Source organism: Lichenostomus cassidix, chromosome 7 (genome assembly GCF_008360975.1).
Source record: "Lichenostomus cassidix isolate B80296 chromosome 7, HeHo_3.0, whole genome shotgun sequence".
In the NCBI taxonomy this organism is placed as follows: Eukaryota; Metazoa; Chordata; class Aves; order Passeriformes; family Meliphagidae; genus Lichenostomus; species Lichenostomus cassidix.
Window position 1 is genome coordinate 4,703,753 of NC_139488.1, and position 16,813 is coordinate 4,720,565.

General features: G+C 57.8%; 1 protein-coding gene across 1 annotated transcript in view; it reads left to right on the forward strand.

The window, feature by feature from the left end:
* Positions 1-9,349: 9,349 nt before the first annotated feature.
* Positions 9,350-16,813, forward strand: part of COL18A1 (collagen type XVIII alpha 1 chain) — a 36,401-nt gene continuing 28,937 nt past the window's right edge. Inside the window, exons 1-2 of the mRNA XM_085065882.1 lie at positions 9,350-9,457; positions 9,910-9,977. Coding sequence (XP_084922008.1) covers positions 9,447-9,457; positions 9,910-9,977 — 79 coding nt within the window. The 5' untranslated portion in view covers positions 9,350-9,446. The remainder of the gene's footprint in view (positions 9,458-9,909; positions 9,978-16,813) is intronic.

Genomic DNA, 16,813 nt, shown 5'->3' on the forward strand with positions numbered 1-16,813 from the left:
CTCTCCATGAACAGACCCTGGCTTTTGGTCTTACTAAAATTCACAGAAAGCTGTGCTGTGAATATATATTTCCCCTCCTTTTAAACAGCAAAAAGGCACTTCTCAGTGTGCCTCAGTGTTGGTCCCACGATGCTACAGGTGCAGCTTGTTAGTGCACGGGCAGCAGGGTAACGATCCCACCCTTTATTCTGCTGGCAAAAACTCCTATTTTACAGCTTAGGCTGGCTTTTAAACAAGCGGCATGTCCTCTATATCCAGTCCTGACTCCAGCTTGTGCAAATGTGATGGTCTGTGTAGAGGATCCCTGAGAAACCCGTCCTTGGAGACGGCCACTAACACTCTCCCAGCCAGGAACCGCTGCCTGTGTCCTGCCCATGTGTTGGAAGATCGGCAGAGGGCAGGATAGTCCCGCCAAAGGATGAGTGAGGACAATTCCCAGGAGCCGGCATGGCACTGCAGCGCTGTAGGTGGCACATACGATGATGAAGAGGAGGAGGCCAGGGTGCCCAGTCGACCTCCTCCCCGGGGAGCATGCAGACAGCTGGGCAGGGTCCCTGGCAGAAAACACAACAGGGCACCAGTGAAATTGCTTTTGGAGGTGCCAGAGTTCCTTCTCCTGGCATCCTTCAGGAGACAGAACTGTAGCATGGCAGTGTGAGGTCCACCCAGGAAGCAGCAGCTGAGATAAGGTACCTGTTGCACAGGTGCAAGGTCCACCTGGAGACAGAGGCATCAATAAACACACCCTCAGAGCTCAGCCAGGACTGAGCTGGAGGGAGCCTGGGGCTGTAACTGAAGCATGTGTGGGTGGAGACCCCAGGTGAGGCCATTGAGATCCCTTAGTGCCCTCAGGGGTCCAAAACTAGGGACAGCCCGAGGTTTGAGAGGAGAGCAATGAGTGCCTCGAGAGCACAGCTCTGCTTGGGGGCTGAGGGGAGCTGCGTGTTGGTGGTGCCATCCCTGTGGCTGGTTGTGGCAAACTCCCTGTAGCCTTTTTCTGCGTGGACAGGAGTTAATGGATTTTTTGAGGCAGTGACCTGCTGGTTCAGAGCCAGATACTGTGTTTGTAGAGAGGTTCTGCCAGAGCCCAGAGTACCCCCAACACTTGGTACCTTTGCTTCTGTGAACTCCCAGGGGCACCTGGGTCACTGAGCTTTGGAAAGGGTCATTGGCTGACTTGCTCACGTGCTCTCCTGGGCACTTGGCTTTCAGGGGTCCTTGGCACTTGGAATGTGAATGCACTGAGGGGTCTCATCCCCTGGAGAAGCTCTTTCCCCTTCCCAACAGATGGGCAGCAGAGAAAAGCCCCAACTTTCCTACCCGTGAGTTGTAGCCAGAGAAATGAAGCAGATGAGTGTCCAGCTGTGCTGCCGGGGTGATATGCCAAAAAGGCAGTTTCTGCCAGGGGCTGGGGCCAGGCAGGGGTGGGGGAACTGCACCTTCTCCAGAGGCCTTGGGGAGGGGGAGCGGAAGGCAGAAAATTTGTGAGCCTCCAGCCCAGATCGGCAGCCTCCTTCCTGCAGCAGAAGTCATGCTCGTAAATAGCAGGAAGTGTGGAGAAGCAATTGGAGATGAAAAAATAAATAAATCACGGGAGGCAACTGCCCAAGATTCCCCAGCCCCATGGAGCATGTCAGGAGCAGAGAGGTGCCTTTTGCCCACCAGGCAGCACAGGGAGCTGCAAACCCACACCTGTGTCTTCTACCTGCTGCATTTGGGGAGAGCTCTGACACCTCAAGTTCTTTCTGGGACAGAACCAGACCTTTCCCTGGGACACTCAACCCCGGCAGGGGAGGGGAGCAGAGAGGGCCCCTTCCTCCCCACCTCCAGCAGACAGCAAGGGCAGAAGTGGAAGCAAGCAGAAAGCCTCCAGGGGCCAAGTTTGCACCTTGTTTCACTGCTGGGGGTTGAGGGAGTGGGAATTCAGCAGCTCTCCTCCTTTGGAAAGGGTCCAGCTGCCTTAGGAAAGAAATTCCTTGCATAGCTTTGCTGTGAAGAAAGTGCTGACCTGTTTCGGGGGCGTTTGCTGAGCAAGTGAAGACGAGCCAAAGGCAGCTTCTAAGTGCCGGGAGAAAATGGCCCACTTTGCTCATCAGCGGGGTTAGGCTGCAGGTCAGGCTCTCTGGGGGAAGCGGTGCCTGGTGACAGTAGCTTTGTGTGCCATAAGGAAGCCCATGAGGACGTCCTGATGCTCCCTGGCTTCACACACCTCCAGAGAGATGATCCGACTACAGCACAGAGGCTGATGGTGCCACACCGTGTGAGCATCAGAGGTGACCTGGCAGCCATATCCAGACACTGGTGGCCAGGAAAACCCCACCATTCCCAGGGGTGAGACCCAGGGAACACTTGGAGAGCTGGAATCTCAGGGTGGGGATGAGACAGTGTGTCAGGGAGGAGGTGTTTAGCTATGGTTGGACTTGGAGCATTTGTTGGGATGCTCACACAGGACACTGATCACTGCAGTGCCAGGGAGAATATAATCCAGAAGAAGGCAGCTGAGGGAGAGGGCATGGTGGGACTGAGGTGAGAAATGCACCTCATGTTCACTTGTGAAAGTACCAGCAGGAAAACAAACAGCATAACTGCAATAAATACGGGAGGCACATCTGACCTCCTGCAGTGCCAGGAGAGCAGCCAGTGCGTGACTTAAAGAGCATCAATTTAGATTAGATAAAAACCAGCATTTTTTTAGGATGAGAGTGGTGGAACACTGGCAGAGGCTGACCAGGAAGGTGGTGGATACTCCATCCCTGGGAACATTCAAGGTTGGGATGGATGGGGCTCTGAGCAACCTGGTCTAGTGGGAGGTGTCCCTGCCCATGAGATGGTGCTAAAATGTCCCTTCCAACACAAACCATTCTGGAGTTCTGTGATTCCATGGTTTTATGATTCTTTGCCTGGACAACAGAGCAAGGGCAAACCTGTATGTGCTCCAATACCAGGCACCTAAACCAGCTACTTAGGGATTTTAGGGGAGACTGGACAAAGGGGACACTTCAACTTGCAGACTGCATTGAAGTGTTGGGTGGTAAGACATAAAGGTAAAACTTTTGAAAGCAGTACATGGTGCCATTCTCACAAAAACAGACTAAGAACCATCAGGAAAAGATACTGTTCTGGATCTGCTCTGAAAATGAGAAAATGTGTCCAAAAAAAACCCCTAACAAACCAGGCCAAACCCAGGGAAAAAAATATTAAGAAGTCTGAGTAAAGTATGGAGCAAAGAGCAAATCAGGCAATCCTGTAAAGCCTCTACACAGCTGATGGGAAAGAAGGGGGAGTCCAGGGACAAATGATGCTGAGGCATAGAATGTCTCCCAGAAGCACAGGAAAGCTGAAAAAATGCATCAAGTCAGATATAAATAGGGAAGCAAGAGGACTAGGAGCAAGCTGGAGGCTTGTCCTATCAAATGTGCTCAAACCAGTGGTGAGCAGCTCTACAAGTCTTCTGCAGGGACTGGGAAGGGTGGGTGGGATGGGTGCACAGGGATGGGATGGACACTGCAACAGGGCTTTCCCCTGGGCCATTCCCACCCCCACCATCCCCAACCATATTTTTACCCCCAGAGAGGCAGGAAGAGCTCTTAAATTGGAATAGAAATCCTGGTGGGGTTATCCTGGAGAGACAAGCTAAATGTCCTGGACAGCTTGGAAGTGGCCAGCACCAGGATGGGGATAGTGATGGTCAGCAGGCACATGGTCAGGCCCTATCCTAGGTGGGTAGAAGGATCTTCAAGTGTGGGGATCCTCACAGGAGCAATCCTTCCTTGGGGCCATTGCTGCTCCCCAGAAGGGAGGCTGTGTATCCTGGCACAGGGAATTGGGGCAGAACCTCGGGGTATCCAGCTGTTGAGCAGCCTGGAGCACTCCTCACTGGAGAGCTGGGAATTTCCTTTTCCCAAGAAAGAAACAGCTCCTATTTTGAGTCTTGCTGGAGCAAAGGACATTCATTTCTTCTTTTCTTTTTTTTTTTTTGCAGATGAGTCAATGTTGACTGGGGGGATGCTGTGTGCAGCCTGGGAGAGAAGAGGTGACAGCCTCAAGGCTGCTGGGATAATCCCCAAGGAAGCAGCAGGAACATGCCAGGATCTTCCATTTTGCAGCTATTTCCTCTGTGTTACCTCCACCCAGGGAAAGCACAGATGTGTTCCACCACCCACAACATCCCCAGGACACTGCTGGTCCCTCATCCAGCCACCACCCAGCACCAACCTGTGTCCTCCTGCCTGCATCCTGTGCCTGAGCCAGAGACAGCCACACCAGCGCTGTGCCTGCCGAGGTGACAGGGATGCTCTCAGGGCTGTTCCCCAAGTGACAGCCTGGGCTCAGCCCCATTACTCCCTCCTGGAGCCCTTGTCTTGCCTGGCTGGATTTCGAGGCTCTCCCTTGAGCAAGCACCTGTCAATGCGGGAAGGAAGAGGAACACTCCTTTTTCTTTTTCGAGTTCTTTTTCTCGAGTTAAAAATGAACTGCTTTTCAAGTGGTCCCTCTGGAAGGGCTGGTAAGGGGAAGCAGGAATCCAGATGAGTTTCCTTGCTTTGTGGCTGCTGGCCCCAGCTCACACCCAGCGGGGAAGGCAGATTTAAATTGCACTGAATTGAATTGCAATTTGGGGGGAAAACAGGAAGGTGGCTGGGGCACAGTGCATGGAAAGGAGGCAGATCCTGGGAAATCCATCCCAGCCAGGACCTGGAGGCTGTGGATAGCCCCCACTGACCATAGGAGGGATGTGGAGGGGCTGGAGCTGGCAGCCAGGGTGTTTTAGTGTGGGAGGAGAAGGACTCCTCCCTTGCATGAGCAATTCAGGCATCACAGAAGGTTTCAGGAGCTCTCCCAACCTTCCTGAGTTTGGCAGAGATGAGGAACAGCTCCTGCTCCCAGCGAGCCCCAGCCCTGCCGAGGGATGGGGATTTTGGGCAGGATGTGCAGTGGGATGAGGCATCTCCATTGTCTCCACTGCTGCAGATGATCCCCAGCTCCAACGGGTCCCTCGGGTTTTGGGGTCCAAACCCGCACCCCCCACGTGGGGTGTGGATGCCCCGAAATCTCAGGTGGCTGCAGAGCTCTGCCCTCCTTCTCCTGCAGTGCTGGACCGTGAGTGCAGAGCGGGATGGGAAACAAGTGCCATTTCCCACAGCCAGCCGAGAGGCAGGGACCCGAGGGCGAGCCGCTGCGATGAGGCATGCGAGAAGCATCCGCCGTATCGCCTTTCCCATGGAATCCTTCTCCCGGGTCCTTCCCCTGATGTGTGCTGAAGTATTGGTTTTCCTCCGGAGCCGATGAGTCACGGAGAAAGTCGGGAGGGAGCTGGGGGCTGCCGCGACATCCCAGGTGCCCTGTCCGCTGGGAAGGCTGTGTGGGAGGGAGCAGGCACTGCCCAGGGGTGCGGGCAGAGGGCAGGAAGGATGCGTGTGAACCGGGCAGCTGGGGCTGGCTCCGGCCCTGCCGACACCGCCCGGGGCTCCCCGGTTCTGGGAAAGGAACGGGGGGTTCCTTTGGTCCCCTCACCCCTCCCCGGGGAGGAGGTCACTGTGCGCAGGGGTGATCTCCCAGCTGTGCCTCTGCTGAGTGAGTGGCTCTGCTGGCTCCGCAGAGCCCTCGCTCGCCCTTCCCTCTCGGCAATTTCATTGACAATGTCCAGCTTGGGAACGGGCCAGGCCGGCTCTGTCACGTCACGATTCCGCCAGATGGGAGCTCTCCACAGCAGCGGCTCCGGGATGCGGCCAGGGCTGGGGTCTTCCTGCCCGCAGCTCTGCATCCAGGCTTCAGGGATGTGGGCTGTGCCACCTGGAACCTGTTCTGCCCCTGCTGCGCCAGCAGGTGATGGTGTGGTGGTTCCCTGGCCCCGCTTGCCTGCCTGCTGAGCCCCAGCAATCCGTGCTGTCCCATCCTCCTCTCATCCATGGGTGGGATGGAACATTTCTGCTGCCAGCTAGGTCTCCAGCCACCCCGGAACACTTCCTGCTCTCAGCAGCCCCTCGCTAACACATCCACCAGGCCTGGCTGGCGGGACCAGGCGCGGTGCTGCCCCACTCCCAGCCCCCTGACACCCTGGCCTGGCTGAGCTCATCCACCGCCTACATGGGCAGGTAGCGTGTTCCTAACTCGGCCAAGCCCTTGTTCTTGCCAACTTTCCTCATTGGGGGATCATCTGCATTTCCAATTGTTCCCACTCCCTGCCTGTGCTCCCTGGGTCCTTCCCAAACGCCCACCTTCGCGGCTCTGCGTGCTTCACCTCTGGAAAGGATGGATGATTTTCACGTCATCCCTTGCCAGATCCTCGCCGGAGGTGTCAGCTGAAGGCAGGGCATGATTCTGCCCTTTGCTGAGGACATCCTGGCAGGTCCTGGGCCATCAGCAGACACGGACTTGTGAGCCAGAGCAACAGATGTGGCGGCGAGATGCAAAACCAGCTGCTCCCAGTGGTTCCCAGCACTCACACCCGGAGCCTGCCCCGGGAGGAAGTGGCTTTAACAGGGACAAATGGCCCATCAAAGTGGCAGCGCCAGCCACAGCCTCCCCTTGGGGATTGGCCCAGATGGGACAGCCCTGCCTGTCGGTGGTTTTCTGCTCCCTCTGCCTGCTTTCAGCCTTTGTTTTTCTGCAGGGACACTGGCCAAATGTAGTCCTCTGCCTTCTTGTCCTTTATTGCCCCCCTGACCCAATTCCCGTGTCCCCCACTGCTCCCCAGCCTCCTGCCTCGGCATGGTGGCAGTGGGACCAAGCGACAGCTCGCGGTGCCCGCTGGCAGTGCCACCTCTCCCACGGCTCCCGGGTCACGGCTCCTCGGGCCCGCTGGCGCCTGGGGACACGCCGCCCTTCCAGGGCTGGGGCAGCCGTCCCGCCGAAGGGACAGGGACATGGACACTAGCCATGCATGCCAGCCCTGGAGCCGCTGCCGGGGACGCGCCTGGGCCGCGGCAGACGGAGTCTCCAACCCCTCCTCTCTGCCCGAAGGAGGGAAAACCAGGCCAGCGTCCCGCAGGGTTGCCAGGGTGACATTTTTTGGCGGCCGTGCTGTCCCGGCCGCTGAGCTGGCAGGGCTGTGTGCTGAGAGCTGGGGCAGCCCCTGTGTCCCCAGAGCGGGGTGTCCCTGCCCGGGGCCACCCAGCAGCGTGGGACCACCGGCCGCGGGATGCAGGTGGGAGCCAGGCACAGGGCTGGGGGGACAGCGGGACACTAGAGGAGCCTCGCAGAGATGAAAAATGCCAAAGCTTTGCTGGAGCTGGGAGCCTGCGGGGTAGGAGAGCCTTTTTGGCTGGGACTTGGGAAGTCTGGGCTGCGAGCTGCCTAGCCACCATGGGAGCACCGCTGGTTTGCATTTGGTCGTCTTTCGAAAGAGCTGCCTCCCTTGGCAGCGTGGGTGTCCCCCCTCCCGCGGCGGGCAGTGTTTGTTTGCTTGGGAAAAGATGAGCCTCATTATCTGTCCTCCGTGCCTCTCGGACTTTAAAGCTCAGCAGGAGGAGGTTTTATGATGGGAAACTGCCCTGGTGTCAGGCAGGCTTTGCATGGAGGTCTGCTGGGGGGGACCACGGCCAGGGGACAGCAGCAGGGCTGAGAGACAGGCGAGACAGGAGGGTGGCGGAAGGTGATGTGCTTGAATGAGCACAGCGAGAGCCAGGGGAGAGAGTCCGGAGGTGCAGCCAGGAGGAAGTGTGGGATGTAATCCAGTTCCACATTCACCTGTAGCAGTGATAACATCGCTGTGCTCCGTGGGTGGGAAGGTCTGGGCAGGCGGTCAGTGTAGCCCCGAGTGTTTGCACCTCCCAGCCCGGGCAGTGCTGATAACATTGGAGGGGCAGGAATTCCCCCGTGAAGCCAAAGCAGCCTTCCCAGAGCTGCCCACAGGCTCTCCCACCCCACTGGAGCACTTATCCACCCGCTCTGATCCAGCCCATATAAAGCCAGGTCACTTCGAACAGGCCTCTGCTATCAGGCTGGATCCTTCTCCATTTTCAAGGAATTTTTTTCCAAGCACCATCCTTGCCCCAAGACTCTCCTCCCCCTTGCTACACGCTGTCCAGGCCTTGCACCCCATCCACCCCTCCAAAATCCCTGCGCAGAAGGGCAGCCCGGTGACTCAGGGCTGCCACGTGTTCCTTTTGTGCAGCTCAGGTACTCCAGCCTCTACCTGGAGGGAAGGAATCCAGCTGCGGGAGAAGAAAGGGCTGGTAAATCACTCAGCATCCAGCTGGGAAAGCATAAATTTCAGAGTCCTGACCACGTGAAAACATTCTGCAGCCAAACAAGGGGCAGCTTCGGTGTGCATTCGTGGCCCCCAGACCGGGGTTGTGCTGAGGGGCTGCCTGCCTTTGGCGCCTTTGGAAGATTTACAGCCAAAACTGGGAGAGCGATAGCGTGCCCCTGTGCGAGCGCAGAGCCGAGCAGCTGGATGTCATGGTTTATCCTGCTAGATCCAAACCCTGCCTCAGACTAAACACGCCTCTGCCATCATTAGTGAATCACTTCTACATCCCCTCGAAGTTTCCAGGGCTTGGATTTCAGAAGCTTTTTTGCTGCCGCGGGGCACTAAAATGCTGCGGAAGACAAAGCAAGGTGTGGCAGCAGGTTTTGTGGGGATTATCCTGCTGGGATAATCCTGGGGTTGGGGTTGAAGGAAGATGAAAGCTGGGCTGTGGGGAGGAGGTGAGAGTGGGCAGCAGCTTTAACCCCTTGGCCGGCACCGGCAGGGTGAGGTGAGGGGCACTGCTGCCCTGGCCCTGGCACTGCAGCCCCCAGCAAGGGGGGGTTCCGGAGGACCCCCTGAGGATGCCCGGGAACCCCCCGGCTCCCCACCCTGCCGGCCCGGGCCGGGTGCGTGGCACGACGAAGGAGGGAGGATCGTGGAGCTCCCGAACCCCACGCACACAGTGAGGGCGAGCGAAGGGCCAGGAAAGGAGAGCATGGGTGGCATGCTGGCAGCGCCCAGCCCTACTCCGTGCCCCCGGGGCTCCTTGAGTGCTTGGAGAGGGAATGAGCTGATTCACTCCCTTCCTTCAAGATCAGACCCGGCCTGCGAGCTAAAGGCCACGGGCTTGGCGGAGCAGGAGGTGCCAGGGCAGGTCCTGCGGGCCGTGGGTGCCCTTTGGGGGTGAGGGTGCTCCCCGGAGCTCCGGGCAGAGGCGGGACGCTCCTCGGGAAGGGATGCTCGTCGGGAGGGATCCTCTTCGGGCAGCAGAGCTGTGCCCCTCCCGCACACCCATCCCCGAGGGGTGTCCCCGACCCCCTCCCGGCCGCAGGACACCGACGGCCGTGCAAGCCCCGGCACCGGGGGCTGGGGGCGGGCTGAGCACCGGCCCCGGCTCACCCGCCCGGGGCGGGCCGGCCCTGCCGCCCCTCCCCTCCCCTCCCCGCCCCCCGGGCCGTGCAGATCCCGCCGCTCCGCTCCGCTCCGCGCTGAGCCGAGCCGAGCCGCTCTGCGCTGCCGGCACCGAGCGGGCACCATGCGCACGGGGTGAGCGCCGGGGCTGCGGGGGGCACCGGGCCCAGGAGCCGTCGGGGATGGGGGGCACAGGTAGTGCGGGAAGCGCCCAGCCGCCGTGGAGAGGCGGCACCGAGACTTTGGAGCTGCCGTGCAGGGCAGGCACCGGGACCCTGGAGCCGCAGGGGCGGGGGTCCTCGGTGTAACTGTGGCGGGACCCCAGGGGCACCGGGGAAGGTGGGCACCGGGAGCGGGGAGCAGCCGGGCTGGCGGGCACGGGTAGGGCGGGAAGCCCGGTGCCCGGGACACGAGGGCAGCAGGACACCGGAGCCGCCGGGTCTGGGGGGTACCGGGACCCTGGCGCCCCGGGGCTGGGGGTCCCCGCTGTGACCGCGGGAGGACCTCGGAGTGGGGCTGGGGGCCGGGGGACGCCCCGCATTCGGCAGGAGGGTGGGTGACCTCTCTCTCCCCTTCCCTTCCCGCAGGTGCCCCCCGCCGCGGCTGCTGCTCGGGCTCTTTGTCCTGCTGCTCCCCGTCGCTTCCCAGGAGCCGGGTAACGTGCACGGGATGCTGCGGGATGCTGGGGAGGGGGGTCCCTACCGCCGTGCCCGGCGTCCCATACCTCCTCCCTGTGCTGGAGCCCCCCATCCCCTGGGAGGCTCTCCTCCGCAGGAATGGGGGCTGGAGTGTCCCCTCGGGCCAAACGCTGCACCCAGCCGTGGTTCCCGAGGCTGGGGGTGATCCCTTGAATGGCCACATCCCTCGTGGCTGCTGGGCCCGGGGGGGTCCCGTGTGCTGCACCTCAGCAGGCAGGGATGCTGGGGAAATCCCTGGCTGCAGCTCCCTGGGACGAGGGTGGTTTGTCAGTCGGGTCCGTGCTGGCTGTGGGACAGGCGGGATGGCGTCGCCCCAAAGTGGCCGCGATCCATGTGTTAGCGGTTTCTCCGCAAGTCCTCCCTGCGGCTGCATGTCCTTGGAAGTGTTGTGAGTGGTCGGGAGCCTCGAGCGTGTGCCCTGGGGATGCAACACCTCCCACACCCTCCTGGGCTTTTCCCTGCCTTCGGGGCTCCCTGCAACATCCCACTGCTCGAGCTGCTGGTGCTCCGGGAGAGGGGAATTCAGTGCTGACTCAGCTTTCCAGCCCTTCTTTCCCCACGAGGCACACGAGCCGGTTCTCCCACTGCCTGCTTTTCTGGTGAACTTTACCTCCCCGACAGGGAAGCTTCCTGCCGGCTGCCAGGCAGGATGAAAGCCCTCCTCCCCTTGCAGCCGGTCTCTGGATGTGTGCCCAGCGCCCGGAGGCGGGAACAGCCACGGCTGATGACACAGGGAGCCCCCACTTGGATCCCAGGAACCCCATTTGCCAAAGCAGCCGAGCTGCAAGTGATGATCCAAAAGCCAGGATGGAGTGGATTTTCTGTGGGGTAGTGATCTGGCTGTTTTTGACTTGTGGGAAACATCACTCGTGTCCCTCCCTGCCATCACAGGCTGGGCACAAAGTTTCTGTTAGTGGCATCCCCAGGTACAGGCGAGCTGGAAGTCGGCCGTGAAATCGGTGGATTATTTACTGGAGCAAGGCTTTGTGTCATCTAGGAACAGCTCTGGCACTGCTCTGTGGGCAGCTGGGTCAGCTGTAGAGGGAAGGAGGCTGGCTGGGCCAGCGGGGATGCCCAGCACTCCCGAAGCATGTCTGAGAACACTGGGAGAAGCTCTCCAAGTGCCCCGGGCTGCATTTATAATGCTGCTTTCCTAGGCGTGGGTGCCTCCCCAGGGACCGCGGGAACAAAGCTCCCCTTGGAGCTCTGCAGAGATGGGAACATCGTTCCCATGTGAAATCCTGAATTAGCTATTTTAGGTCCCTGGAGACTGTCCAGTGCTGCCGAGCTGAGCTGGAGGGCTGGGCTCTGCTTTAGGAGTGGGCACTCAGAGTTCTCCATGCCCTTCCCACCCTCTCTCCATCAGCATCCTTGTGCACTCAGGGCTGGCCAGAACCCTTTGCTGAGCTGAAGGTGGATGCCCCCAGCTCTGAGCAGCCACGCTGAGGAGCCCCAGGAGGTTTCCCAGGGAATGCAGAGGGGACGAGCGCCGGGGGAACGCGGCCGGCGCCGGTCACCGCTGGCAGGGAGGTGCCCGTCTCACCCAGCTGACTTGGCCGTCTCCCAAAGGCAGGCTGCCGATCGGGTTTTAAAGGAATTCAGCCGCTTGGTGTGGCTTTTTTTCCTTCTTTTATTTTTTTCTTCCCAACCCCCCCCCCCCCTTTCCCTTGGTTCAATGTCCAAGGACTGCAGGGCCTGTTCTGCCAGCCCGCCTTTGTGATGGCTCCTGGGGAATGTTTGCTCCGAAGGCTGTCCTGGCATGGAGATAACCTTTCTGTTTATCTGCCTGCCTTGCAAATTTGGGGGCTTAGCTGCCCCAAGCTGGGCTGGCCTCTTATCACTGTATCTCTGGGATTCCTCAGGAAGGGCACGTAGCCACGAGGATCCTGCAGAGATGCTCTGGGGAGTATGGGGGGTATCACAAGTAAGGCAGTGAGTGTCCCCCAAACAGGCTGGGTCACATGCTGGGGAAATCCCCATTCCCAAGGGGGCAATCCTGTGCCAGGTCCCTGGATAGGGGGAGTCTCCTCCAGTGGGAGTTTACAGAGCTGGCCAGGCCACCCCAATCTGGTGGTAGAGGTGACCAAGCACTGGAACAGACTGCCCAGGGAAGTGATGGAATCACCATCACTGGAAGTGTTCAAAGGATGTGTAGATGTGGCTCTTGAGGTCCTGGTTTAGCAGTGGAACTGGCTGTGACGGATTAATGGTTGGATTTGATGACCTTGGAGGTCTTTTCCAACTGTTGTGATTCCATGATTCTGTGATCTCTCCCACAATTTCTGTGCATCAGTTTGGGGGCTGGGATGAGCCCCAAAAGTAGCCCCAGCTCCCTGCTGTGCTGCTGCTGAGAGTGCAGGCAGCACCTGGGAATTTAAGCTCTTTCCTCCCACTGTTATAGACAGCAGGTGCTGGAGCTGCAGGTGGAGAGGCTCATTTCCTGATTATTTCCATCCCCAGTGGGTCGTGGGTCCTGCTGGCTGGGATTCCTCACAGGCACATGGTGCTGTGCAAAGCGATTTACAGCCTGTGACACAACTGCTCTGGCATCAGCACCTGGGGGTTTTTGACAGGTGGATCAGAGCTTTCCTAGAAATTTCAGGAATTTCTTCCAAAGCAATTATAGGTGGAATTGGCTGTGGGCTGTGGGCATCATGAGTTTGGCTGGATTGGCAACTCTCAGCTCCAACAGTGTCACTTGGTTGCCAAGGCTCCCAGCAGGGGCTGGAGGAACTGGGGAGGATGCTGTGCTCCAGGAGCTCCTCAGGCTCTTCATTTCCTTATCAGCTGGCAGCACTTCTGTTTGCAAAACCTTATCTGCGCCTATTTATGTGGGAGCTGCTGGGGAGGGGGAGCTGCCCCAGCTGCTGGCAGCTGGAAGGAGCCAAGGCTGCAGGCATCTCCCTGGAGCACCTCTGGGCTCCTGGTCCATCACCCCTGGCAGGTGGATCCCATCCCTCCTGCCTGTCCTGGCAGCAGAGGTGAAGTGGCTGTGCTTGGATGGTGCTTTGGGGCTGGAAACTGGGTTTAAAAAGAGTCTGACCATTCCTGCAGAGTGGTTGTGCTCCCAGGCAAGAGTTTGCTCGGCTTCCATGGCAGCACACAACCTTTTCAAGCCCTAATCCTAATTTTCCCATTACTTCTCCAGCTCTGTACCTGAACTTGCTTCATCCACAGCATCCATTCTCCCAGAGCTCTTGCTTTGATTTTTGGTTTTCATGTGGTGTCTGCTGGCCCAGCGTGGCTGGTAGTGCCTGGGAACTCATTCCTCTCCTCTGTCTGTCCCTGCAGGGATGTAGAGCTGAGCTGCTTTTCCCTGTGGCCACTAGAAAACCCTGCCCATACACTCCCATATTCTGGAGAAGAAGGTTTTTTTTTTTGGCTCGGAAGAGCAGCCTCTTAGTGACACTGCTCCCTATTTATTTTGGCCTGCAGCTGGACTAACCTCCTCTTCCAGTGTTTATGGCCACAAAACTTGGGTGCTGCTGAACAGCAAATCCGAGCCCTTGGAGAAAACATTTTGCAATCCTGCTTCAAGCGTCATCGCCTGGCTCAAAAAATCCCTGAGCAGCAAATTGTGCTTCTGGGAAACTGTCTTTGCTCTTGGGGGGGGGGATGTCACCACTTCTTTTTAAGGAGGCAGGAGCATGTGGAGTGGGGGATCAGGACTCATCTAAGGCTGCATCCTCTGATAAAAAGAGAGACAGGGACTTTCTACATTGGTCTGGAGTGACAGGACAAGGGGAAATGGCTTTGCACTGATAGAGGGGAAGGTTGGATGGGATATTGGGAAGGAATTCTTCCCTGTGAGACCCTGGCATAGGTTGCCTAGAGAATCTGTGGCTGTCCCATCCCTGGAAATGCTCCAGAGGGAACACTCCAGGATTGGATGGGGTTTGGAGCAACCTGGGATAGTGGAAGGTGTCCCTGCCTGTGGCAGGGAGTGGAATGAGGTGAGGTTTAGGGTCCCCTCCAACCCAAACCATATTCTGTGACAGGGACACCGTGTCTCTCCTGCACTGCTCTGGCCTGTCGTGACTGTCAGGGATGATGCTCTAAGCCCTGCAATAACAATCCCAGCGAGTGCTCTCTCTTTTTTTCCCCCCAAACTCTTGATAGTTTACCAAGAAAAGAATTAATTCTGGTATTTCAGTAGAGAGTTCAAAGTGCTGAAGGAGACATCTGGGATTAAGTATCGAGGCATATCAGCAGCCCAGAGGTATGGGATTAATAAAATATTCTGACGATTCTTCTGGTGTATCTGATGACATTTGGGAAAGCACTGGAGATGAATCCTTTCCAAGAGTGTGCTGCATCCCTCTGGCTGAGTGTGCAGCCTGGAGGCAGTGTCTTGGATATTAGAAAGAAATTCTTCCCTCTGAAGGTGTTGTGGCACTGGTATAGGTTGCTTAGAGAAGCTGTGGCTGCCCCTGGATCCCTGAAAGTGTCCAAGGCTGAGTTGGACAGGGCTTGGAGCAGCCTGGGATCGTGGAAGGTGTCCCTGCCTGTGGAACAGGATGAGCTTTGAGGTTCCTTCCAACCCAAACCATTCTGTGATCTTCCACAGTGGATGGGCTCCACTTCAGCCCACCTCCCAGCTCCCTCTCTGCCAGCTGTGGGATGCTGTCCCTGGCCCCCCTGTGCTCCAGCCACATTCCTCATCCCCTGTCCACTGATGTGTGTGGAGCAGCGGTGCTGCTGCCCTCGGGAGGATATGCTTAGTCCTGCTGATGGGTGGGAGGTGCTGCTGAGGAAACCTGCAATGATTTCAGCTGGTACTAAGTGCCCTTAAATCCTGGGGATTGGGAACAAGTCCCTGACTTTGTGAGCGGAGGGAGGAAGTGGTGGTAGCAGCACGTGTGTGGCTTTTAGTGTCGGGCTTGATTAGCGTGGGGAGCTCATTGCCAAAGGTGTCATTGAAGCACAAGGAGCTGAACGGGGTTAGAAAATGGAAATTTGTGCGGCTAACAGGGTCTCTGACATTGCCTTAATATGGATTTGGAGCCACCGGGAAAGCTGGAGCAGGCTGGAGGGCAAAACCCCTCCACACCCTCGAGGTGTGAACGTGGTTAATCAACCCTTTGAGGGTGAAGGGGTGAAGAGGTGGGTCCCACCGGCCGAAGGTGGGTGGCTTTTACCTCCTAGCGAGTGCTGGGGTGGAGCAGGACACCGACACCCCCAGGGCTGTGGGCTGCTCCAGGGTCAAGGCTCCGGAGGCTTGCTGTGCTCCTGGCTCTGGCCGGCAGCGCCGCTTGGCAGCAGCGTTCCCAGCACTGAGGCTTTCTCAGCAAGCAACATCTGGTCCGGAACATCCCGTGTCTTGAAAAGGTTGCTTTTGTGGAATTTTTATTGCTTTCTTTTTGGCATTGCCTCCCAGCCCTTCTCTAAGATGGAAATTGGTCATTAGTGGATTTTATTGTGTTTTGATTTTATTCCCAAGCTCGATCTGCTGGTTTCCTCCTCCCTTGGGGACTGCAAGATCTGGCTGTTCCCCTGACCCTGTCCCCAGGCTGTGTGGGACTGCTCAAACAGCCCGGGGTGGGAATAGCAGCCAGAGCACCTGGAATCCAGCATCACCATCCCCCTGCTCTTCCCACTGCCACCGCTGGCATAAATTTCCAACAGCGCAATGGTCCTTGAAGCTATCTCTGAGTTTATAATTCCTAAGTTAGCCACCTGTCTTCCCTCTGGGAAGCACTGTAATCAAACCAATTTATTCTTTTCCACCCTCCTCTTTAGTCTGTAACTTAATTGAGTTGGAGATTGTTGACTTTAGGATAAACAGCAACTCTTTGATAACCCCCAGATAAGCTGGTGGTGCTCACTTGTGGCATGGTGGGAAGGCATCTGTGCAGCTTAGTCCTTCCTCCAGGGTCCCAAAATGCTTTCCAGAGGGGCCAGCATCCTTATCCTGGTGACCCAGGACGTGTGGGTGACATGGAGCCCCAGGACACCTCATGTGACCCTCTCACTGAGGCTGGCATCTCCCCAAAACTGGAGAAGGGCTTGATGTGCCCTGTCCTGCTGAGAGCTGGGGCTCATGGGGACATTGATGGGTGGGAGGGGGTGGAGTAGAAACCTGCAGTGATTTCAGCTGGTGCTAAATCCCCTCGGATATCAGGGAGAGGGAGAAAGTCCCAGCCCCTGGCACTGTGGATGAAGGGAGGCATGTGGCAGCAGCACTCCTGTGATTTTTGGCTTTTGCTGTAGATTCTTTGAATGGTTTGGCTAGGAAGGGACCTCGAGGAGCAAGTGCCTCAGCACCACCTCACCTGGTGACCTGGAAAGTGGTGCTAACAGAGCATTTCCTGGTAGGCAGGTGAGCTGTCCCCACGTGTCCCAACCCTGGGACTGTGCTCAGACTGATCTCTTGCCTGCCAAAGGCCCTGAAGGGTTGGGGGCCAGCTCAGGGATTTGCTATCCACATGGCCTTTGCAGGGATGACTTGGGATAGGGGACAGTGTCACCATCAGGGCAAGTGGCTCTCACTTTTCCCTGGATGGCTTTGGGGGAAAAAGATATCCAGAAGGGTAACCAGGAGACTATCTGATAAAAGGCTTTTATTTTCACAAGTTATCACATCTTTTGGGTGGGGAGATAGAGGTGGGGATGGAGATGTCAGGCCATGGAGGTGGAGGCTGTGGTGTGTCCTATCACCCCCCATCCCCCTGTGTGGGGTGGGCTGAGCTGGGCTCTTGGTCAGAGCCTGATCCCACTGGCATTTTCCCAGCTCTGGGCTGGGTGGAGACACCACACAGGGCTAGGATGCAGCACGGTGATGTGCCTGCCTCCC